The 24,558-nt window shown below is 37.6% G+C and overlaps 1 protein-coding gene across 6 annotated transcripts in view; it reads left to right on the top strand.

Annotated features, from left to right (window-relative positions):
- PDLIM5 (PDZ and LIM domain 5) overlaps positions 1–24,558 on the top strand; it is a 113,195-nt gene that overhangs the window by 44,314 nt on the left and 44,323 nt on the right. For 2 of the 6 annotated variants that reach the window (XM_072336088.1, XM_072336093.1), the window contains exons 4-8: positions 16,718–16,760; positions 17,820–18,235; positions 22,221–22,238; positions 22,521–22,693; positions 24,225–24,261. In XM_072336088.1, coding sequence (XP_072192189.1) covers positions 16,718–16,760; positions 17,820–18,235; positions 22,221–22,238; positions 22,521–22,693; positions 24,225–24,261 — 687 coding nt within the window. The remainder of the gene's footprint in view (positions 1–16,717; positions 16,761–17,819; positions 18,236–22,220; positions 22,239–22,520; positions 22,694–24,224; positions 24,262–24,558) is intronic. The other 4 variants (XM_072336090.1, XM_072336094.1, XM_072336092.1 and 1 more) reach the window with 3 other exon arrangements.

The raw sequence follows: 24,558 nt of genomic DNA, 5'->3' as shown, positions 1-24,558 counted from the left end.
AATTTAATGCAGTGCAACTTCACTTTTCAAGCAGTCTTTTATAGCATGGGTGCTTCTAATTGGTAAACTGCATGTCTTTTCAATCATTGGATATATGCGTTTTAGGATAAATGCAGAAATCAAGTCATAGAATGCTTCTGGTTTTGTCTGCAAATATGCAACAACATGATGTAGCTTCCTGTTTGGTCCTGCTTTTTCGTTTGTATGCAGAGAAGATTCACATCTGTGTTTTGGGGTGATGTATGTTTCCTCCCACTTAGAATTAATCCTCTGTGTGAAATCTATGAGGGGTTTGTTTATTAATTAGTTATGGACTGTAACTGCATTAATAAATTAATAATTTCTGCATCTTGTAATAAACTTCTACAGCTTGCAGAGCGGTAGTGACACATGCTGCATAAGAACTGCAACATTTTTGTTTCTTTAGTAATATTATCTGCTGTGCAAAGCACCCAATTACAACTTCACAACTATTTACAACTTTTTTTTTTTTTAGAATGTTTAGCATTTTATTTTCTTAAACTATAGAAGTTTCTTCTTCTTATGCAAGTAAAGTCTTCCTACTGTTCACACTGTAAAATCTGACCTTGCTTGGTAACTACTGAGGCTTCAAGGACTTCAGTGGATGATACTAGATAAGTTACCTTGATGACCATTCAATTAAGGATGGGCATTACCAGTCATTTTTGACTAATTTAAGTGCTTGTTCTCCCTCTTGTTGTCAAGAACTCCCAAGGGAAATACTGTTTATTATGTTTATTTGTACAATTCAATAATAACATAATTCTACTTTGAACTGATAAATAGTATTTGGTGCACATATTTCACTTCCCAAAGAGAAGTTTCCTATGAGAAAGTACGATGAGGAAAAAGCTGTGCTCTTGGAAGATCTGGTGCAAAATACCGTACAAAGTTTAATTGCCCTGTAAAATAGTCCTATGAGTTGTATCTGTTAAGGCTGCTGCTACTTCAGTATTAGAAGTAAAACTGAGCTTTGCCGGTGGCTTGAATGACATAGCTATACATTGGTTTTGCATCCCCCACTACCTCACATTTTCCAATAAGGCATGTTTTGGCCTGACACTGTTGAGTAGATTTGTTTTGGTGGACATGTTCTGGTATGAATGCTAAGCTTGAACAATAATAGAATGTGAAAATGGCAGAGATGGTTTCCTCTGAAAGGGGAGCACATTGAATCTACGAACCTGTTAGTCTGGTGGCCAGACTCATCCTAGCTTGATACCTGATGATTCAGTGGAAAAGGGAGGTGAAAGTAAGCCATGCTGAGAACAGCTTTGTGTAACCCCTGTGTGGTGAAAATCTAGCTGCTTGCACAAGAGATTGGGGTTTGATTATCATACATGCTTGTAACTAGCAATTAAATTGGGATCCTGTGGATGTTGGTTCCTATATCTATCAACGTTACTCTCACCCTGGGCAGGCTGACAGCATCAAGGTATTTGTGCTGTGTGAAAATGGAAAGTATGTGCTCACATTTTTTTTTCTTCTTTAATTGTTTTTTCCTCTAGCTCGTGCACAGTGTATCTTTGATTTAACTTAGCACATTATCACTTATGTAGATGCAGCAACCCCCTACTTTTGAACTTTTCTTCCTGAGTGGAACAGAACCCTGCTTGGAAAGTGCTTGGAAAGAAAAGTGTTTCTTTCTTATTGTGATGAGGAAGAAGGTAGTAATTTGCCAACTGAAAAAGATGGGCCAAATATTTTCACTTGCTTTAGATGCTGAAAACAGCACTACCAACCATCTATCTGTGGTGGTGGAGTTGTGCCCCCATGAACCTGAATGGAAATTGGATTTTCTTTTATTTTGATTTGGTGACATCTGCTTCTATTATAAAGTGAATAAATAATTATTGTTTATTTTTTCAGATAAGTTCAACTGAGCTTGATGTGAACAAGTTGTTTGGTGCGTGCTTTAGAAAACATTGGCACATGTTTAGGTCTGAGCTTTTTACCAGCATTCTTGTGTAAACTGAGTATACTTTGTCCTTAAAACTCAATTTGCAAATGATTTCAATCTGTCACATTTAAATTCACAATAGATTTATATACTTCCATATTTTGGATCTTAAATGTTCATCTTGATGTCCTGAAACTAACTTCTTAGCTTATAATGGCAGCTTAGTATTTTTCTCCCACTACTTTGGCAAGCTTTGATAACTTTACTTAGTTAATTTTTACCAATATACTATTAAAATACCACTGGGCTGGGAAAAAATAAAGGCTTGAGGAGCTAGTGTTGTGTGGATATATCTGAGCAGAAAGCCCTCCAAAATAAAACTAATGACTTTAGAAGCCGTTGCCTTGAGATGAGAGAATTTCACAGAGTTCAGAGAGAATTTGTCAGCAGGTGACAGTTTCCAAGCCTATCTTTGATGTTAATTTCTGGATAATTAAGTTGGCAATTAAATGGGTTACCTGAAAAGCAGTTTTTTTTGTTTTTTTTTTGTTTTTTTGAGGGACTTGCTTTTTCTGACTCATCTGTTACCTGTGCTTAAGCTATGACCACTGCTGTATAAAGAACACTTCAGCTGAAAGGAAGAAACTGTGGAAGATGTGTGAGCTTCAGGAAAGGGAACTTTAAATGCTCACTTTTGGTGGAAAAACAGTCCAAAGCAGTTTATTGTCTACATAGTATCAATTATAACTACTAAAACTTGATGTGAAAAACAGAACATAGAATGCATTCTTGAAATGTATTATAGAGTTTAGAGAGTTTTAATGAACACAGTGACTTCAGAGATAGCTAATGCTTCTCAATTACTAACAGATTATTTTTCCTTTACATACAAAGCTATTCCACAAGAGCAGGCTAAGTTTCAGTGGCACATGGAGCCACTAAATACATGTACTGTGCTAAGTACACGTAATACTTTCCATTCAAAGCCTTTCAATTATTGAAATTCGGAAATGTTCCTGCTGTTGATACTGTTCTTAAAGTCCCGTGGCCAAAAGTGTTACCAGCTATCTCCTTTCCATGTTTTGAATGGAAGGTAAGAGCTCAGAAAGTTATTTGTTTTCCATTAAGGCTTGTTAATCCATAAAGTACCACCTCATTAAGGTGACAGTGAAATGAATGCCAGGAGAAGTGTGATTTTTATCATACCTTCTCCTGGTATTAAAAAATGAGCAAAGTGTATAATGTAACTATACACAGAGAGTATGTTTGTAGTATTTTCATACCAATTACTTTTCTTGAAGAGATTTAAAAGAGCTTTTTTGGAGCAGAAACAAACAAACAAAATAGATTGTTATGCAACCACACAAGTGAGAGGAGGTGGAATATCAGTGGTAAAACCAGTATTATATCAACTCAGTGCTGTTGTTGGTCATTTAAAAAAAGAACTTGGAGAAATCAGAAATGCATTTAATGTACTCCTAAGTGGGTACTAAGCTGATGGATTTATCTTAGTAGGGAGGATGGTTTCCTATCTTAGCTATGTTTATTTTCATACTTGAAATAACAAAAGCACTTTGAAATAAAATACAGTTATTAAGTTTTGAATTTCTCCTGAGGTGGAAAAAAGCTCCTTGTTTAATGAAGAGGACTTCATTTGATGTTAAAGATAATGGAGCCTGAGGCACATAGCAGACTTCCTGGAGAAACATAATACCTTATAGGGCTGCACCCGAACTGTTTCTGCCATATAAGCCAGTATTTGGCTGACTCAGGCCATCTTTGATCAAGATATGAGTAAAGGACACTGTGAAGATTTTGTTTGTTGTTTTTTTTCTTGTCTTTTTGATAGAGAGATGGAGAAGGTCATAGTTGTCTGTAAGACTTTGCCTGAAGATAGAATTTCAAAGATTTTTACTTTAAGCCTATACCTTTAATTTTGATCACGAATATTTTTCTTGGCTTAGTTGTGTTTTTTTTCCTCTCCCCCCATAATACTTTACCATTAGTGAATGTCTTCTTGTTAGAATGTGATACCATGAGTAGCTGCTCATTGCGTGTGAGGCCTAAAGGAAGTATGGGGCTGAGCTGCAGCAATTCGGCAATTGCAAACATTACGTATTTACTCTTCCCTGCCCTGCTCATGGGGTAATTCACCCAAATGACTCTATTCTTAAAAAATGCTGAGAATTTGTCTGGTTCTTCCTATGACACACTAAGTCACCACTTTAAGCTTCTGTGTTTTTTTCTTAAGTACCACAGACAACTTATTTCATCATGAGTCACCAAATCATTGTTGCTTTTTTGGAATTTTTGGGGCTTTTTTCCTTTTTTTTTTTTTTTTTTTTTTTCTTTTAAATCTATATGCCTGCCTATCTGTGATTGCTTTTGTTTTTTTGCTTATTATTGGCCTTCTTGAATGAGATCTATTAGACTTGACTGCTACCCATTTAGGTGGAAATGTGGAACAGAAGATACAGTATATGCTAGTAGTGGTCCAGTCCCTGCTATAGGTTACTGTGGTTTGCTTATGATCATACAAGGAAGCAAAAGGAAAAAGAAGAAAAAGGCTCCATGGCCCAAGTTTGTGGTATTCCTTCACTTCCTCATCTGAAGTAGTAGATGTGGAAGTGTTTCATTGTGGGAGTAAGGGAACCCAGGTGCTTACAGTAATTGGTCAGTTCTAGAGTTGCAGAAAACCCTTAAGAAGGGCTTTAGCCCTAAGGACCAGCCCTCGTGGGAGCTCTCCATAGGTGTGACATACCATGTCTTCTCTTGCACATAACAGTAGACCCAAGTAAAGCAGTTCTGGTGGCTCACCAAATCAGTATTTTTTACTACGAAAGAGTATGTAATAATTTGCAGAATCAAATTGGCATGAAACTTTTTTTTAAGGAACATTTTGTTTAATCTGGTCCAATGCTTCCAGAACTCCTGTACTTCAAGTAAAGAATGTAAATGTTTCCTTAACACCATTCTCATCAGATTTTCTTGCTAGTGCTGTTGAAAAAGGACGTAGGATTATCTATATAACTGGTCTGCAGTGTGATTTGTCGCTTGCAGTTATGGATGAAACCCTTCTTTCCACTCCTAATTTGACCTGTGCAACCCATCCGGTTCCTTTTTGAATGTCAGAGACTTGTCAGTTAGCATGCACATTATGGTATCATTGATTTATTTTAAGCTTCATTCTTAGCTATTGAGTGAAAAATTTAAGGAAACAATGTGAAGTTGGCCACAGTTTATCTTCAAGTCTTAAAATAACACAGATACCTCAGAGAGTGGCATGATCTTTAGTGACATTTTAATTCTGTTGGCACACTTTAAAATAGCCAGCTGGGACATCACAGATAGACTTCAGTTTTGAAGCCTTGCAGTTACCATCTGAATGCCAAACTTTTGAGGAGCAAAATACTCCGTTTATATATAGATGAAACAAGCTGTAATCAGGCTGGCCTCACAACGTATGCCAGTAATTGGTAACAGCTGCATTAGAACAATGCAGCTGTTAAAACTCCTCCACGCCCCAGAATACATGTATTTGTCTGGTCCAAAGATCACTCATGGGTGTATTGGTATGCTTTTCTTCAGGATGCGGAGAATTACTTGGGATGCGTTCGTTTGAGGAAATCAGTCCTTGGTTATATTTTAAGGGAGTGTTAGGCATAAGGAGACTCACAGAGACTGAAAAAGTAATCCAAAGCCCTTCTCCTACAGCAAATAAATAGCATCTTGCCCTGGAGATCTTTACTTTGGTGTCTGGAAATAAGCGTCACTGTAGTGAAATTATCCAGTGGTTATGTGAGTGTTGTCCAGTATGCTGCAGCACAACCTCCTCCTATATCTGCAAAATGCACAGTATGGCTAAAGATACATGCGTTCTTCTATTTCACCTTCATCGGTGGTGTTTGTATGTTCTGCCTTGTTAGTCAGAAGCCCAAAAAGTGCCAGACCAAATCTTGAGCCAGTTTGCATGGGAGTAAGTAAAAATATTGAAAGACAAGAAACTTGGATCTGTCAAGATAAGCTGTTTGTGTCCATGTGTGCCCTTTTCTGTGGAACTGATAATCTGAGCTCTGCAAAGTATTAGAAAGATATGGAAGAATTGTTGTGTTCGTTTTGCAAATTGCTCCTCCCTGTGTTTATGCCAAACATGGCTATTGAGTTAAAGCAAGTCTGATCTCTGTGGAGAGAGTCACCGTATTCAATGAACTGAAAAAGCAAAACCCTTTAAGCTGTACATACCAGCAACTTAACCCAGCAACTGGACTGGATTTTGCATGGTGTGAGGCTATGAAGCACTCAAAGATCTCTTCACAGTAACTGAATCTGGGTTTGAGGGGAGACAGCTCTTACACATAATACTGTCTCCACAAAAATTGATCATGATCATGTTTGTCTTTGCCATATTTTACATTGGAGTTGTTCTTGGAGGAAAGCTTTAATAGCCCTCGGTTCAACTGCCAATTTTTTATTCACAGAAAGAAGGACAATAGCAAAAATATCAGTGCCTTTAACCAAGAGATACAGGGGAAGGCTGCGCCTCTGAGAAATTTCACTTTGGAAATTGTATGTGCTCTACGTGAACACAGTAGTGCAGATCTCATTTTGCCTATGTAACCGATTTGCAAGCAACCTGATCACAAGCATCTCAAGACTAACATGAATATACTACCTGTACTGCTTTGGGACATTGAGCAATATTTCTCCCTCTCCCTCCCTAGTAATTCCGTGTGTTAATAACAACACATCAGAAAGTCAAGGAAGCAACAGCTTTATGCAAATGTTAGGCAAAGCTTTCTTGTTGCTGCTACTTTTGATTCTCCAGTGCTGGTGTTACTCAAACGCCCATTGAATTCAACAGCTTCATGAGACTGCCAGAAAGACAGCAGGTTTAAATAATGGCTGCTTGACCCAAGTCCAAAAGTTTTCTGATCAAAAAGTTTTGAAGCACTGTTGGTTTCCTTCCCAGAACCTGAAGTAGCCTTGGGATTTGGCAGTCATTTGGCAGCCATGCGTGAACAGTGGTGCTTCCTGTGTTCCTGGCCAAGGCTAGAGAAATGGAAAAGCTTACATTTTGGAAAATGGAAACATTTCTTAGAATGCGATCCTTTTCACCTGTGAGTTTGAATAGTATACGAGTACATTTGGGAGTGGAACTTTGTCATCTTGTCTGAGAAAATGTGAAGATTTGTACTTCGTACAATATCTTGATTGTGTGATATACTTAATGGCTTTTATTTCACTTCTTTTGAAAATCAACTTCATCTTGTTCCTGTTATCTGAATATTAAGAGCAGGAGAAAAATAATTTCCTTGTGTTCTCTCCATTATGGGTGCCTTGCAGCTCAGAATCTGGTTTTGTACAGGCAGCTTGTCTGACCCAAGGATGCCCAAATCTAACCTACCTTGATCTTCTCATCACTTTTTCTTTGGTAAACAAGAATTAGCTCATTGTTTAGGTGTCATAAATGATGTTGCTTGTTTCTATTGCACTTTTGTTTCTCAAATAAAGCATTTGTCCAATGGCTGTTATTTATCACTGAAAAGCACATTTCTCCTACCTGCAAAGTTTATGATGCTAATTTGCAGGCATTCTTTAATTATAAAAGGCTATGTGATGATCTGTCAAGGGACAGTTGTCTCTAAATGGATTAAAAGGAGCTTTAATGGTTTAAAAATGGGCTCTGCCCTCTATATGCTGAAAATAGTACAAGTTGGCTGAAAGAGAGAGATAGTGCTAACAATTAGTTATAACAAGTAAATGCTTTGTTTCTTAATTTAAGATAGTAGCTTTTGTGTTTTTTTGAATGTATGGTGTAAAAGCTAGGGGGAGAAAAGGAGGGTAAATATGTGAACTGATTGATGGCAGTTCCTAAGCATCTGTCCACAGGAAAAAATGAGACACTGTTTAAATAAAACCAGTCCTGTGCCATGCAAGATCATCTCTCAGCTGTTGAGAATCAAAATTGTAGTGCCCTGACTCATCAACAGGGCTTTGTACTTCATTCTGGTAGTGTAATGAGAACAAATTAGGATTGGATGTTTGTTTGAAAGATACTGGTAATATCTCGCAAGTACAACAGCATAAGAAAGATAATGTGGTAATGCTGGGAACAGCTGGTGGGTTTTCAGGTATATGTGCTTTTCTAAGGCTCTGAAATGGTGATAAATGCATGTTGTTGAGCAACCACTGAAAGTTTTACTAGAGAGGCATCACTTGAACCATTTAACAGAAAGATAAGTGGTCGCTGCAGTCAAGATACAAGATTTTAATAGGGAGGACAGGCAGTTGCAGTGATGCAGAACTGTAGGACATAAGGAAACAAGGAAGATTTCCAGATCTATTTTCAGTTCATTTGCTTTAGTCTGTTATTCACCTGCAAGGGGGGGCAAAATAATAATAAAAGAAAATATTTTTTTTCCAGTGCAGCCAAACTCCTCAGGTGGCTTCCCACCTGCCCACCCCCCCCCCCCCCCACCCCCCTCGAGAACCACAAAACCCCACGAGGTAATAAGAACATTTATTGTGCCTGTCACGAGTTGCTTAATTCTGTCTTGCCTTAGAACATAATTCATGATTTCAGCACTGTGAAAAAATCTCTGCAAGTTTTGTTACTGTCAATGTTTGCAGCAGTGATTAGTTGCTCACAAAACAATTAATTGCCTCATATGTTGCATAAGTGCTTTGAATGGTATCCCCTAAGTATTTTGAGCAGCGAGAGCTATTTTTCTAAAGCTAGGCTGTGAGAAGGGAGAACTCTTTCCTGAGCCTGAGTCAGCTGGGATTGTTCATTTTTCTTTTCTTTCCCAGTTGCTGCAATTGACAGAAGAGTTATAACCATGTGCTTTATGCACCTTTACTTAAACAGCAGGAGAGTTTCCATTATAATTAGTTCCTTGGTGTGTTGACCATGGGACTTAAAGAGCAGTAGTCATCCATCTCAAATAGTTGATCGTTTTTGCTTAGCTTTTACAGTAGACAGTTTCTAGCTGCAGACCTTGCTCTCGCTGATTCTCTTTGGCTTCACTTTTCCTTGGAGATAGGTGTGGTTTGAATGATGGGCCAAGGCCAAGCTGAGGCCTTCCATACTATAGCATGTAGACATGATACTTAAAGGTTTTCTTATAGGACTTCTTTTACATTAAACCTTTCAGTAATCTGAAGCCATGTTAGTCAGAGTGGGACACAGCTTTTCTCAACACGTTAAACCTACATAACCAGTGATGGTAAATATATTTAATAAATGAACAATACATGGAAGTGATAAAAGCCAAGAAAAGCAAAGATGGAGGGTAGATGTAAGGTGGAGAAATCAACTTCTGACAACTGCACGCTCATTAAACTGCTCCTGCAATAAATCTACAGGGTAGTTTGTAGGGCTTTGGTTCTGCTTTCTCTGCAGCTGACACCTCCCACTCACTCCAGGTGTGTGGTGTGGAGACACAGGAGAGGGGAAGCTGGGTAGTGCTCCTTTTGGGGACAGTCTGGATGTCTTGTGTGTGTTTATGGGTGATTTCTGCTGTATCTGTCTTTTCTGGACCAACCCCAGGCTCAGTAGCATGCTGCCAAACATACAGTTGCAGAAAGCTCTTTGTATATCCACATGATTGAGATGATACGCAGTTCCAAACACCACGCTATCGCTGATGGTAAAATAGAGATTTTAGTGCAGAGCTAAACTGACTCAAATTCAGAAGCTGTCAGGTTTCTGGAAGCATTCCAGCATGATCACTGAGTCAATAAGAAACAGGAGACAGGAGTGTAGGTTGAAGACATCTGGGAGAAATTGCTGGGGACTGTGTGAGTGATACCACTTCCTGTGCTGGTGACACGGTAGAGGACATGGCTCTTCTTTGTTACAGTTGCCTGACATCTCAGACACTGAGTTTTCATCCTATTAACTGTGCTTCCATAACATTTCACTCCCAAGTTTGGTGCAAATCTAATGGGTGACCTGCTTTTTAGAGTAGCATTTAACTTTTGTAGGACAAAATTGTCTAATGGCTCTCTAAGTTGCCAGATTCTTCGGTTAAGAGATCAAACTTGAAATAAAAGTTCCTTCCCAAACATACACTTATAGTGAAAAAAAAGATGGAAAAAAACACACCCAAATAATGTCATATTGGGGATTGAACAGCTGTTTGTCATGATTTTTTCTAGTTTAAAAAACAAAAAGCCTCTTTCAAGCTTATTTAAACTGCATTTTGTACAAAGGAGGTAATTCAAACATTAGTCACCAAAGTGTAGAAGGCACTGGAAAAAAAGAAGAAATTATTTTGTGGTGTCAAATATCCGAAATTATAAGCTAGATTTGATGACAGACTGAAGTCAGCATGAAGTTGAGCAGCTTTTTTTTGTTATTATTTTTGTGGGCTTTGGAGGAAAAGCAAGATCTGTGAGTTGTCTGGACCTATGCTTTTCATTAAGCTGGCTATTTTTGAGAGGTAGCTTGATGTGTTAGAATTAATACCTATTAAGTTCTTCTTAAGAAAACTAGAAGTTGAGGTCCAGTTGCTTGAAGGCTTTTTATTCCATCTTGATATTTGTACTTACTTGTCACGTGGATAATGTTACTTGACCAGACATCTTTAGAAATGCTAAATAATAAAATTAGTTACAACAAGATGTAATGGGTAGAAATAATCACCATTGCTGAAGGGAATGCACAAGCAAGTCTTATAGAAAAGATATTATTTTTCCTATTGCTTGTGAGTAGCAAAGCAGTGGCGTGAGGGATTCTTGCCACCTGAAGGACAAGTCCTGGCCACCTGGAAGGCCTTGGACACCCTGAGTTGTATGCAGATGTAACACAAAGGCCGTAGTCAGTACTAGAGAAACTTTTCCTGTCTCAGTTCTGGCCATGGAATTATAAGTAGGTACGGACAGATATACTCCTCCTGGTCCAGTCCTGGTTGTATGCATGGTATCTGCAGGTTTATAAACTTCTATTTCTAAAAAGAATTTGTAAGTCTTTGTCAGTCAGAAGGCAAGTGAGATGTATTTCACAGCATTTCTTCCATGGCTTTTAGTTTGGTTTTGGCTTTGTCTTAATAAAATAAAATATTATCTGACTGCACTTAAATTTTCTTTACAAATGTATTCAGTAGGGTTGCCACAGACCACAGGAATGAGACTATGAGCAGTGGTTGCCTTTGGGAGGTCTTGAAAACAACTAATCCTTTGTGGGCAGGAATACCAAAGCAAACGGCAATTTCTTCCTCTCCTAAAATGTCAACACTGTTTATTTTAACACATAATAATGAAATCCCAAACCTTATTTAAATTTCAAGGACCTACATTTGACTTGGCCAACTATCAAATTAGCAGTAAAGCAAGGACATATTTTTTCTTTCTTTTACCTGACTTCATTTTATCTTCATCTGAAGTGCTGGGAGGGCACACAGTGTGTGAATATAAAGGTATTACATAGTATATGCCAGATACAAAATGCTGACGTGCACATTATATTAAATCTCCCCCTTTAAACTTAATGAAAACGGAATATGTCTTGAATGACTTATAAGCTAATGTTCCTAGGCTACGTGTAAGAAAGTACTGTTTCAGAGATGACAAATATTATCTTGACACGCTAACCTGAAGACATAAATGCCAGTCTTCTCAACATATTCCACTGAATATACCTCAGCAAGGAGTGTGAATGCCTTAAGCTCTAAATGATAACTCTTTCAAAGTTGGGTTTAAAGATGCTAGCTGTTTTTAAGAAAAACAAAATCACCCATCTGACTAAACAGCTCCTTTTCTGGCATTTCAGATGCAAACTGAGAATCCACAGAAACTCTTTTCAGTAGAAACACACTGGAGTTTGTGTTTAAACATTTAAGTTTGAAAGATCCTGAAAACAAGATTTACTGGATGATTTTATAGGGCAAGAGAAGAAATACACATTTTTAATGTAAGAATTAGCTTGTAATGTCAGAATGAGACGTTAGCACTAAGACTTACTATATATGGTATCTGAATTGTCACTATTTTTGTAAAAAGCAGATGGGCATCCAATCTTCATCCTTCTGTAACTGTTGTAATTTGACATGTTCAACTAAATGAAAACCAACATACTGAACTAGAAAAAAAGAATGGCTTAGGGGAGAGAGAAAATGATAGCCATCACAGCAGCCTGTTGGTGTGCTACCAGGCACTATGCCCAAAGTATAGGTTTGAAAACATTGCAGTGTTTCTTGAAGAGGAGTAAAAACGTCATCTCATTTTCACAGTCACTGCAGTGCTTTCCAGTTCTTATCTAGCTCTGCGTAATGATAATTTTGCTGCCTCTTCTTCCCCACGTATGGGGATGTGCACAGGGTTGCAGTTCCTGGGCTGCAAGTATTTGTCCCAGCAAGGTCTCTGAAATGCCAGCACTCCAGCTTGTGTTACCTGGCACAGTGCAATTGCATGTTATTTTACTTCCTGGCAGATGACTCAAGTTATTAACTTAAGGAAACTATTTCTTATATATTCTGAATATACTGCAACACGAAGCAAGCTTGACAATGCTCTTCTGTTCTTGCAATGCAGAGATGGTAAGCACTGAATTGCCTGCAATAGGGAAAGGGCTTTGCACTAAGGGAAAAAATATATTTGGATGGTTCTTTTTCTGTGCTTTAAATTACATTTGCATTTGTTTTTGTTCAGATAACCCCTAGTAAAAGTCATTACTTATTATTTATGATGCTTAGTATTTTCTGCTTGTCATTTTCTTGTTTTCATGCAGGCCAGCTAATTTATGAAAAGCAATTGCATTTAGCTTTTTGCTCTGTCAACTGCTATCTACAAATATATGAATCAAAAAACATCTACAAAACAGAACTGCAGACTACAATGGCAAAACCATTAAAAGCTGAAGTTTTCAGCAAGAAGACCTGAGCAGTGACTTCTCAGGGATATTGTATCTGCTGCCAGAAACCATATCCTGATTGTACAGCTAGGGAAAAGGAGTTCATTTTCAAAATGAGAGGGGAAAAAGATCTATCCTTTCTTCCTTCTTCCTATTAGAATTCTTCAGTTTAGACCAACAAATCCAATTTTGCAGAAAGTCTTCCAGCCTTGACTATATTTTACTAATTAAAGTTTTGCAACTTCTTGTTGCTGTATCTGAGACTGGAGTTTACAAGCAATCTCTTAAATTTCAGAGATTGAAAAAAAAAAAGGCCCAAAATGCAATACCTGTATGAATGCAGGTATTGTGTGCAGTTACCTCCTTGAGGTTTACTTTAAAGGAGTGGATGGATCTTAGTGGGATTGAGGGGGAAGACTCTGAAATGTGTCTTGGTTTACCAGTTTTACCAACTGGGTTTTGGGGCCTCTGAAGAATTCTGTTTTGTCTTGAATTTAATTCTTTAACACCCATCAGTGAGATTACAGTGTTTATGTTGATAACTGATTTTTAGAGATGTTATTCCAACTTGTACAGCTCGTACAAGCTGTACCTTCACTTGAAGGTTTCCGGGTATTAGTAATTTTGAAAGGATTTGGTTGTATTATGTCTTCTCAATGGGTGAAATACTTGGAAGAGTGAATTAATAAAAGGAGAATTTAAAGAATGAATGTTTTTTTGCTGGGCACGCTACTTACAGTGATGAGCAGACTAGTTCATTTTCCTAATAAGGCTGTGCTGGAAGTTGGAATGTTGGAATCACATTAAATGTCACAAAAGTATTCATCGGAGAGGAACAGCTTGTGGGATGTTGGGAAAGTAAATTTGAACATGTTTTTCTGGTTGAAATGAACTGTTTATGCAGACCAAGTATAGCCCTTTTATTGAAAGGACAAACAACTTTGATGGAGAAGTGCATGCAAAAATGTGCACTTTCATTTTCAGTATCCCAGCTGTCACTAATGGATGAATGTTGCCTGTATTTCCATTGTCCAAAATAATTTGTAAGAAGCTTAAAAATGCAGCCTGGAACTCAATCCAACAGCCATTAGTGATGGTCTTTTGTGTGCACTGTTTATAATAAGCATTTATTACTGAGCTTTTATGTCTGTTTTGTTTGTACATAACCAGAATTTTACATAAACTAATGTGCTGAATTGCCAGCTTTAAGTCATTCAGAAAACACCCTGCTGTTCTACTTTTCTAATGAGTATAACAAGTCAAGAATGGCATCGTCAGGTATTAAAGCACTCTGTTTAATCAAAATAGCACTAAATCTTCAATTGCTAGGTGGAAAGCCAGGTGTTAACAGCTAAGAAAATGATCAAGAATCCGCAGTGAAAATATTTCATCTTACTCTACAGATTTCTTAATATCTATCTTTATTTGCAAGGACAGCATTTGAGACGTAAGCCCCAAAGCAGGTAGTTTCTTAAATGTGTTGGACGTGTTTTGCTGTTCAGTTTGAACTCTGCATTTCCTCGTGTGCTGTCTTGTCTTACCACTACACATTTTTCACATTCAGAGCCTGGTGGCTCGGTTTGCTGGATGAGCATTTTCTTTATGTGGTACTGGATAAATCAAAGATTTTAGGCTGACTGCGGTCTGAATCTGACATGGCCAAGTTAAACTGTTTGAAGTATGTCTGGGACATGGATTTATGTCCTTGTTTCAAGTATGTTTGGGGGAAATAAAGTAGTGTTGTGCTGTCTGCTGTCCAACTTTGATAGTAAAAGAACATTGGGAACAGTGTTATCATGACTTTCTTTTTTTTAATGCTTTTTTTTTTTTTTTCATTTTGGTGAATGGATTTTGAGGAATAGGAGGAGGGATTGAAATGTTGCTAAGTGCTGTGATGAATTCAGAGCAAACTTGTGCTGCAAACTGGAATTTATTATTTTGTAACACAAAGAAAAGATGCATTTCTCTTATAGATCAGAACTGCAAGATTGAGCATTAGCAAGGGGAAGCTTTTCTTCTCAACTCTGAAGTATGGGAGTTGATCTGAGTAGTGAATATCTTACTACTCCTAACTGTTAGATTAGTTTAATCTGTATTTTAAAAGTTCCAAGTTTTATTAACAAACGCATACCTAAAACATAGAACAAGATGCATTTTTCCTTCTAAATATAGTCTTTAAAAAGAAAAGGCTTCCAAATGTGTTGGCTTTTTTTTTTCTTCCTTTTTTTTTCTTTTTTTTTTTTTTTTTCCATGCTGCTTTTGTTGCTGCAAATTGACAACTCTGCAATTAAGAGTGATTAATGATGCACCCTGATGCTTTGGAGGGCTGGAGGTCAGTATTCTCATAGGCTGGAAACACTGTGGGAAACTGGAGAACAGACCCCTTCTTTCAGAGTGGGGAAATCCCTCTCTCTGAGGATTATTGTTGATGTGGACATGGTGTTTATCAGCTGTGATGCACAAATGATGAAGGCAAAGTGCAGAAGATGATCTTCTTGCGCTCTGTAGTTGTGCTTTTTTTCCCCCCCTGCTTGTTATTGTTTTATTGCTTTTTCAGTTTGTTTGCCAATGTAGGATGTGGTTTATATGCATCTCCTTTTTGTAATAATTGAGTTCCTGAATCTGAATGGCCGGAAGGCTGTTGTTGAAATTGGATGAGTTCTGAGGACTAAATGGCTTAGAGGGAAGGAGTAAACATTTTAAACAATTATTAAGAAAGAAGAAAAAAGACATTTGTTAAGAGTTGAGAAGCCTTCAGTTAAGCAGCATGGGTGTGCTTACTTCAAACCCACCTTATGCTATAGAGGTGTTTAATGATAATGCATTCTCTGCTGATCTCCAAATAAACAAACCTTTTTTTTTGCCTCAGCCGCAAAGTATCTTTCAGAAATGTTAATCCAGCTTCAGTTCTGCAAACACCTGCTTAGAAAGTTCTTAGGAAGTCAAAGTTGTGTGATTTGTACGCAGGATATGATGACTCTTCTTCAGTCATTCAAGGTGTCAGCTTTTTTGAGTAACTACCAAATATGGCCAGAAATGTTCTGAAATGTGTCAGGAAGCCACTTTTCTACCAAAACATCAACAGAAAGCTGAAGTACATCAGCAGTAATGTTGCCAGACAAAATGTCAGTGGGTTGAACTCTTTCTTGATTTGATTGCCTTTGTGAAATTGTAGAGTATTTGTGTGATTTTGCACACAAGTACTTGCAAATCTAAAAAAAAATAAAAATATAACAATAATAAAAAAAAATCAAATGAGATTCTTTTACTGTCCTATGTTGCCAGTTCAGAACTTGTCATTTCTTTATCTTCATCCTTTCCGTTACAATATTTCCTTTGCTTCCTACCACCCAGTGGTAGTTTCAGTGCACTAATTGTTTGGAAGGCATTTATTTTTTGCTATCTGCTGTGGAGTTCAAGTGACATTAACCTTACCTTTGAAGACCAAATACTGTGCCAAAGGTGGCACCCTCTATTTTTTTTTTTTTTTAATTTATGTCATTCAGAAGGATTGTTGTTGTTTTAAAAGGAAGCTTTCTGTTTTAAGCCTAGATAAGGGTTATGCACTTGACAATGCAATTTTTCTGACCAGAAGTTTTGAGTTACATGATGTATTTTCTAATGAAAGGAAGGAAAAGAACAAGCAAATTTCAGCCAATGTGTCCTTTCTGGTGATACGATGTTATGAATTTCCAAGCGAAATAGTACTTGGTGATGCACACTGGAGTTCCTAATTTTGCATCTGAATTAGTTCATCCAGTTTGTTTTTTCTTCTGCCCTGTATTTAGCAGATATACAACTTGAATACCTCTTCTTTCCCTTAAAAGAAATAAAATGGTTCAATTTATAAATCTGTGGGCAGATGTGGTGAGTGGGGAAAGGAAAATATTTCAACACTGAGGCCTTTGCTTTTGTAATTGTATGTATCTTTTTTCCTTTTCCAGAGTGGCTTCTGCAACAAAACCTGATCTTATTCATGTACCAAAGGTATGTTCATCATCACAACCAAGAAATGCAGCATGTAGCACTAACCTGTCGGTTAAGTAAAAGATCCAAAATCCAAAAAGAATTGAGAAATCTGGCAAATGAGCATCCACAGAAGAGGGGAAATAAATAAATAAATAAATGTTACCTTCCACCTTTTAGAACTTTTTGAAAGATAAAGCTGAATTTTTGTCTATATCCTGAAGAGAGAAACTCTTGTTTTCATCTCCCATTACTCTTAACAGCAATGGTCCAAAGAGTGGGAAAAAAAGAGCAAACTTGCTCTCTTGCATCCCTGACCCTGGGATAACCACAGTTTTCTTTTCCCACATGGCTTAGTATGTCAGATGGTATCAGTCTTATACTTTTCCCATCTGGAAGCTATAACCTATCTTGATCTTGGGTTATGTGTTTGTGACCCAGCCACCCAAGTGGCACCTGGTCCCAGGGTCTTAAGTAAGGACAGGAGTGGATCTGAAGTTTGGCATGAGAAACTTTTGTCCTTGTAGTCAGTGGAATGCAATTGGAAAAGCCAGTGTGGTCCTGAAGCACTGGCCTCTGATCGATGAGATCCAGGGTCCTGGTTCCTCCCTTCAGGCCCCTATCAACAGATCAATGTATATCGTGTGTTCATATGCACGCACATGCTTATGAGGAATGTGCGTATCTCAAACTGGGTTTGGAGGTGGAATGTGGATTTCTAAAAACACTAATATTTTCCACATGAATTATCCATTGGGTTTTGCAGTGGAGTGCTTAAGTTTGTCTTGAATTTGATTTGTGTAGTGTCTGTTTTGGATGCAGTAGGAAAAGTTAGCATTGTGGTCTTTGATTTTTGACTATGCACGCTCAGATCATTCCCTTTCATAAATGCATGGCTTACTTTTTCCACAGATTCCTTGACTGCACTCTCACTTGCTTCTGTGATGCTCATACCTCTTCTTTGCCTCATGTTAGGCAGATTATCTCCCTCAGCAGCACTGAAAATACCTGCTGAGGAATGTGCATGTGGTTGGTGTGGTTTTGTGTGTTTCTTTTTTTTTTTTTTTTTATCTTGCATAGGGAGAACCTAAAGAAGTAGTTAAGCCTGTGCCCGTTGCCTCTGCTGCTGCACCCAAAGTCACTGCCATGGCCAGTGTGGCTTACAATAAGACCCCGAGGCCATTCGGAGCTGTGGCCTCCACAAAAGTCACCTCCATCCCATCACCGTCCTCTGCCTTCACCCCAGCCCAGGCGGCACCCATGCTCCCCACCCCGGCCCCATTTGCTGCACCAGGACTGCATGTTAACGCCAAGCCTAATGCTGATGGGCGGCTGCCAACGCCAAGCACTGCTAAACCTGCCGTTAATGTCCCACGGCAGCCTGGCACGCACAATGCCGCCCCAGGCGGCCATGTCGGCGACGGCACCCAGGAGCTAGCGGAGGGGCTGCGACGAGGATTCAGAGAGAACCAGGGTGACAATAAACAGCAAAATGGGTAGGTGGGATTTTTTTTTGCTGTGAGGGTCTCTTCCTCGCAGGAAAAAAGCTGGGCTTGTTCAAGTGCCAAGTAAAACACATCTCTGGTGTGCTGTCCAATTACCTGAAGCAAATCTCTGAGGAATCACGGTGCCTTAAGAAAGGGGTGCTTTGAAGGGTTGAGTCTGTGACGATTTAATTAATACTGAAAATATGCCAGTTTGTAGTGTAGCACCTAAATTGCAGCGGACCACACCAAAATGGGTTGTATCATGATGTGTTTTCAGACAATGCAACAAGCCCAGCATTCATTTGGATGCCTGTGTTTCACTGTTTACGTTGGGTCCCAATGCAGAGGTTGAAAGCAGCAGGCACTTGGAGGTGTAGAGCCGCCTGGCAAGAAGGATTGGTGACCTTCAGAGTTGATCAAGATGACCATCTTGTTTTTTGAGTTTTCTTGACTTATCTTCAATCTCAAGAACTTGAAACCTAAAATTTATGATTAGTATTTCCCATTCCTCAAAGGAACGGGGCAAGGCCTAGTGCCCATCTCATCTGATCTCCTCTCAGCCTGAGTAAATGAGGAAATCTACAGAAAAGTAGACATTCACATCAACTAAAATAAAAGATCACAGTTTCAAGTAATCATCTCCTGGAAAGAAAAAATTAGGCACCTATTCCCCTAAAATTGCAGTACAAATATTTTCCATATGCATATTTATATAATGCTGCCCATATGGATTTTATATGACTCTGTTGTCATGGTGACTTCAAGGCCAATCTTTAACAGATGATGGAAAGAATCCATAGTGCTTAGTGATGGGATGAGAGCAGGAGATCCCAAGGTCTTGCTTTTTGAATACACATTGCCAAACAGTCTTTGTCTTTCCAGGAATGTTGCTTTAGTAAATGGTGTGTAAGGAGCATTCAAAAGTAGCAATTAGTACTGAAAAAGATGAACAATAGCAACAAAATTAAGTTTTCTGGAAGGAAGTGCTGGAGTTGTAAGCACTTAACAATCAAGATGGAGTGAATGAGTGCACACTGGTACCTCCCTTGCCTTATGTTTGGAGATGAGTGAATAATACTGACTGAGGAGTTTCATGGCTGGTAGGCTGGGAAATTCCTGTCTTGCTGCCAGCCTTGTTTATCTAGTTTGGGTAATCTTGAAAACATTTGCAGCGGAAAAGGAACAAGCAAACAAAAAATCAGCTAAACTGTATTATATCTTCCCTACAAGAGTGTTTTAGGGCTGCAACTCGATTTAAATAAGAATTAAATACTAGTCTTACAATCCTAAAGTAGAAAACAAGTAAACAAAGAAACCCTAAAGTGATTATGGTCATCTGCAGCTACATGACTGACTTAGTTTTGTTTAGTTAAGCATCACTGTAGAAATGTTAAGTTCGCTATGTAAAACCACAACCCCATTTAAAGTGGAATCTGACACTTATAACAGTGAAGGCTTTAAATTATTGATCAGTCTGAAATAAATTCCGTTTTACTTCTTGCATAGTTGAATCTTGCTCATAGATAGCACTGCTGAGCAAATAGAATTCTTCAGACGTAGCTTAATACTCAGAATTTTTTGTTTTTCTTTTCTTCCTCCTCACTTCCCTCAAATAATGTTTGGTATATAAACTATTTGCCTTCACTTCAGGATGGGCCAGGAAGTTTTGTTTTTTATTGTTTACTCCTGGCGTAAAAGGAGAGCATTTGTCCTTACTAGGATGCATGCAATTAAATTTTGTTGTGACTTTCTTGCCAACTCTCACATGAAAATGTGCCTGCTGCTTTAAAAAAGGTAAGATGTTCATAGACTTCACTCAATTTAAGTTCAGGTGGGCTAATTTTTTCCTTTATAGGTTCTCTTGATGGTTTAAGTTTTGGCTCTGTATACTACCAGAACTTGGATTTGGAAGATCCTGTAATATTTCATGAAGCAGAGAATGTATTAACAAGTCAAATACCTTTTTTCCCTTGCAGATAACAACAATGACAAAGTTAGTATCAACAGCACTGGAGTTGAATTATGGTCGTTGTTTTTTTGCTGTTATTGGAATAACCAGCATGTATTATTGTTTTGCATACAAAACAATATTATATAAAACTCTGCAAGAGTTTTATATTTAAGATTTTGGCAAAACAGCTTCAGCTTCCTTATAACTACTTAGTGTAGTAAATGATTTGTCTGCATTGGACATAATGTGATATTGCCTTTCACTGTGTCAAACTTTGTAGTATTTTTAAAAAAATATTATTCCACAAAGCATTTGTGCAGTGTTTGTGTGCATTGATAGATTCTTGATGCACCTATAGCTAATTGGTGTCAGTAATGCCACCGGTGAATGATGAAATACAGTGTAAAAGGGAAAATAATCTGAGGAGTATGGAATGAAAGGCCAGATGTTGAATTCGTACCACAAAATTAAGAGTGACATGGGATGATAATTATGACTTATTGTGATTTTATTGGCTTGCCTTTTCTGCTCTTGCCTCAAGAATGAGTCAAGGCTGAGTTCATTTCATTGAATATTCCTTCGTCTCTGGCACCACCTCGTGTCTCAGTGGCTCATTACCATTAAGCCATAAGGAAGAAAGAAAAAGGAGAGAAATCAGCAGGATATTTTATTATACCACTGTCATAGAATGTGAGAGGGTTAATTCACTGTGATAGTTGCTATAATGCAGTCAATGATATAATTGTAATGCTATTACAGCATGTAAATAATTACATTCCATTTAACACTATACCTTTAATTACTGCTTTAGTTTTCAGACTTGATTCTCACTATTAACTGTTTTATTGCTTTACTTCACTTTCTTTGGATATATTTTACTCCATCCTGTAAATGCCACTGTCCTTGTTCCTATACCCCTCCCTCTGTAGTAACCTGGCAAGATACATTTACTTCACTAATGCTGTGTGTTGGTAAATTCAATCTTCTGCTGTAATTTTGAATGATAGATTTCCTATCATTCAAATTCTGACCATTCTTTTAAGCTTAAGTATTTGTTAATGCATTCCACTGAATGGATCTAATTCTTTCCTGATGGCAAGTAATAATGTACAACATTCTCATTCACATTTTCAATCTTTACCAAAAAAACACTTCGGACATTAAAAATGCAGTAAGTAATAGCAAAAAATAAAAGTAGCTTTTAAGGAGTTGGGTTCTTTTTATTTTATATATATATATATTTTTAATAGAATTATAATTTCTTAAGTGATAGTTTGGCACAGGTCATCTCCTGTAAATTTTGGAAAAAAAAGAATAATTAAAAAATATGCAGGTGTAGCTTATGAGAGATTAATTCTTTAAAGAATTATAATTCTTTAATTTAGGAATTATATACGCAGTAGGAATCTTCTGTTACCTACTCTTAAACTAATCAGAATCATTACGTTTTCTTTAGGTCAGTTACTTAAAGTAAGACTTCAGAATCCTGCGTTCTCCTAGGTCCACAGTTCAGGGGTCGGTAATATAATAATACATAAGTTCTGGAGGAGAAACATTTCAGATAAAAATCATTACCCCATTTTTTGTTGGTTTTCTTTCTTTTTTTCTTTCTTTTTTTTTTTTTTTTTCAACTTTTGGAGAGGGTATCAAGACTCAGTAGTTTCCCATTGTGCATTAAAGCGTGGCTACCTATACTTTTATCCAGCTATGATCCAGGTCATACCAATTGCAAAAGACTTTGTGCGTACTGGGTGGCCTTGTGCGCAGTTAGTTTTTTGCCTCCTGTGAATGATGGGAAGAGTTTGTCCAGAATACTTGATCATAAGTGAATAGACTACTGTACTTCTTTACAACAAGCATATTCACCTGTTATTTCAACACCTTTCAATACACTTTCCCCCCAAAACTAATTCAGTAGAATGATTAGCTGCATTTTTTTTGTTTGTTTCAAACTTCTTACTTTATTTCTTGTTTTCTTTTCTCTCTTCTTCCTGTTTACACTGGGAAAACTTTTTCTTGCTGTGTTATTCTGTCATCTCCAAGGAAAATCCCACCCAAACGGTAAATGTTTAAATATGTACATCCTGATAATACTGTCATTTACAGTTTCAAATGTTCCAGTAATGAAACAAAGGAAAATGTTTTATTTGGAATAGAGTTATTATCAAATTGTATTTTTGTTCAGAGAACTGAGTCTCTGTTCAGATGCTATATTCAAACTCAGAAGCTAACTTTAAATGCTGTGAAAAGCCACAGTTCTTGCCCATGTCTTTGTAATTACCCTAACCTAGATGGTCTGTGAAGAAGGTTTTAGCTCACTGTTCTCTTCTCTCTTCAACACAGCCCCCCACGAAAGCACATTGTGGATACCTATACGGAGTTCTACCACACCCCTACTCACAGCGATGCCAGCAAGAAGCGGCTGATTGAAGACACTGAAGACTGGCATCCCCGGACAGGCACCACCCAGTCACGCTCTTTTCGCATCCTTGCCCAGATCACTGGAACTGATCATAGTGAGTAGCTTTGTAAGGAAATAAGATAAAGGCTGTGGGGAGATAGGTGTTTTTTAAAGCTGTTGGGGGAAAATAATAAAGTGATTCAGTCACATTTATCACTTTTCTCCTCTTGGATAATATGCCAAGGAGGCAGAAGACAGTTTCAGAAGACTATAGAGGGGTGATTATTTACAGAACTCTTCAAATTCCTCAAACTTAAGATATGTGCATTAGTAGACATTATTTCTTATTGATCTGAGAATCTGTACATTCTAGATAGATTCTAAAGTTATCATTTCTGCTCCTAAAATAGTCGACAAATACGTATTTGCTATTCTTTCCCCTTCTGCATGACCAGAATAGCAATGCTTCTGTTCAACTGCAGTACTTCAGAAGGAAAAACTAAAGCTTTTTTCAGGCATGTAGAAAATTTTTGATGATTATATAAAGGAATGCAATCTGTAATGATTTAGTGTATCAGAAGCACAATTTCATAGCTCCCCAGTTTATTCCCAGGGCATGTTTCCATCCTCTGCTTATGATATAATGTCTGCATTTACCATAGATTGAAACTGAAAATGCAGAAAAGATCTTTTCCAGTCATATAATTTTATGGTGGATCTTGAATTTCACTTTATGCTCTCGGTTGTGATTTATTGGTTATTATCTGTAAAACTATATAGAAGTTACCAGAAATAGCATCAGAGTGTTTGATGTCTGTTATGTTCAGACACTTTTGGTTTTTTTTCTGCTTTTTACAGCTAGTGCTATGATAAGTGAATATTTTAATAATAATATAATAAAGGCAGTGAGTAAAGTGGACTCCCTCCCTGGGGGCAGATTTGATTAAGTCAACTATCAGTTCTCTGGTAGAATTACTCTAGTTACCAGTGATAATATCTCACTGAGTGAGGATTAGTGTCTTTGTGTGATCCATCATTCTGAATTCAGACAGTTAATATTTTGCTTGGTAGTCTTGTGTTGTACTAGTCTAGTATCGCATCATTATCTTTCTTTGAATTCTCTCCCTGTGAGAAAGAGACCTTGATATCAAACAATACATCTGTATTCTAATCTAATTTTGATAAATACGACAAAAGTGTGATTGCAACTATATTCACCAAAATTAAAACCAGGCTGAGATTTTATGTTATTCTGCCTGTGGTCCTCTAGCACCTTGATAAGTCATAGCCATACAGGCAGGTGCTTGAATTATCACCCCACTCAAACCCTGTTTTTGTCCAAAACAAGTGCCTCCAAAATTCCACTCCTTTTCAACTCCCTTTCTCTCTACTTTCTCATGGATAGAGGGCCAAGATATGTGACAGAGACCAGCAGAACCACCTTACAGCGATTGCGTGGGCAAAGAGGCTCTTCAAGTTTATAGACGTATCTTGTTTCCCATGGGGCATATTTAGAATCAAGCAATCCAAACACGACTGCTTGTAATTTCCTGCTGGGGTAAATACTTTGGCACAGGGAAGAATCTCAGTGTTTGGCAGTTCTGTTTTTGTGCATTACGAAGTCAAAATTTTCTGTTTTCTTGCAGTGAAAGAACCGGAACATGAAGGTGCAAAGAAGTCTAAGTGAGTCCAAGTTTTACATTATTACTTTAAATATATGCATGTCTTCATAACTGATAGTGTTACTTTTGCATATGTGTGAAGTTTGAGTGTTTTTAAAAGGTTGCTTCTTTTGCCATGTAATTCAGCATGTAAAAATCAAGATCTTTCTGTGTAGACCAACCTTTTAAAATCCCTGTTTGAACAGCCCAGTGTTAATGTTCGTGCAGGAGTTTGAGCTTTTCCCAAAAATTGGACTGTTTTGCTTTTCTGTGCAAGGTCAGCTTGTCAACATGTTTTCTTTTTCTAAATCTAACCAGG

This window comes from Excalfactoria chinensis, chromosome 4 (assembly GCF_039878825.1).
Source record: "Excalfactoria chinensis isolate bCotChi1 chromosome 4, bCotChi1.hap2, whole genome shotgun sequence".
In the NCBI taxonomy this organism is placed as follows: Eukaryota; Metazoa; Chordata; class Aves; order Galliformes; family Phasianidae; genus Excalfactoria; species Excalfactoria chinensis.
The sequence above is the reverse complement of the archived record's forward strand: the minus strand, read 5'-3'. Positions and strand labels throughout refer to the sequence as shown.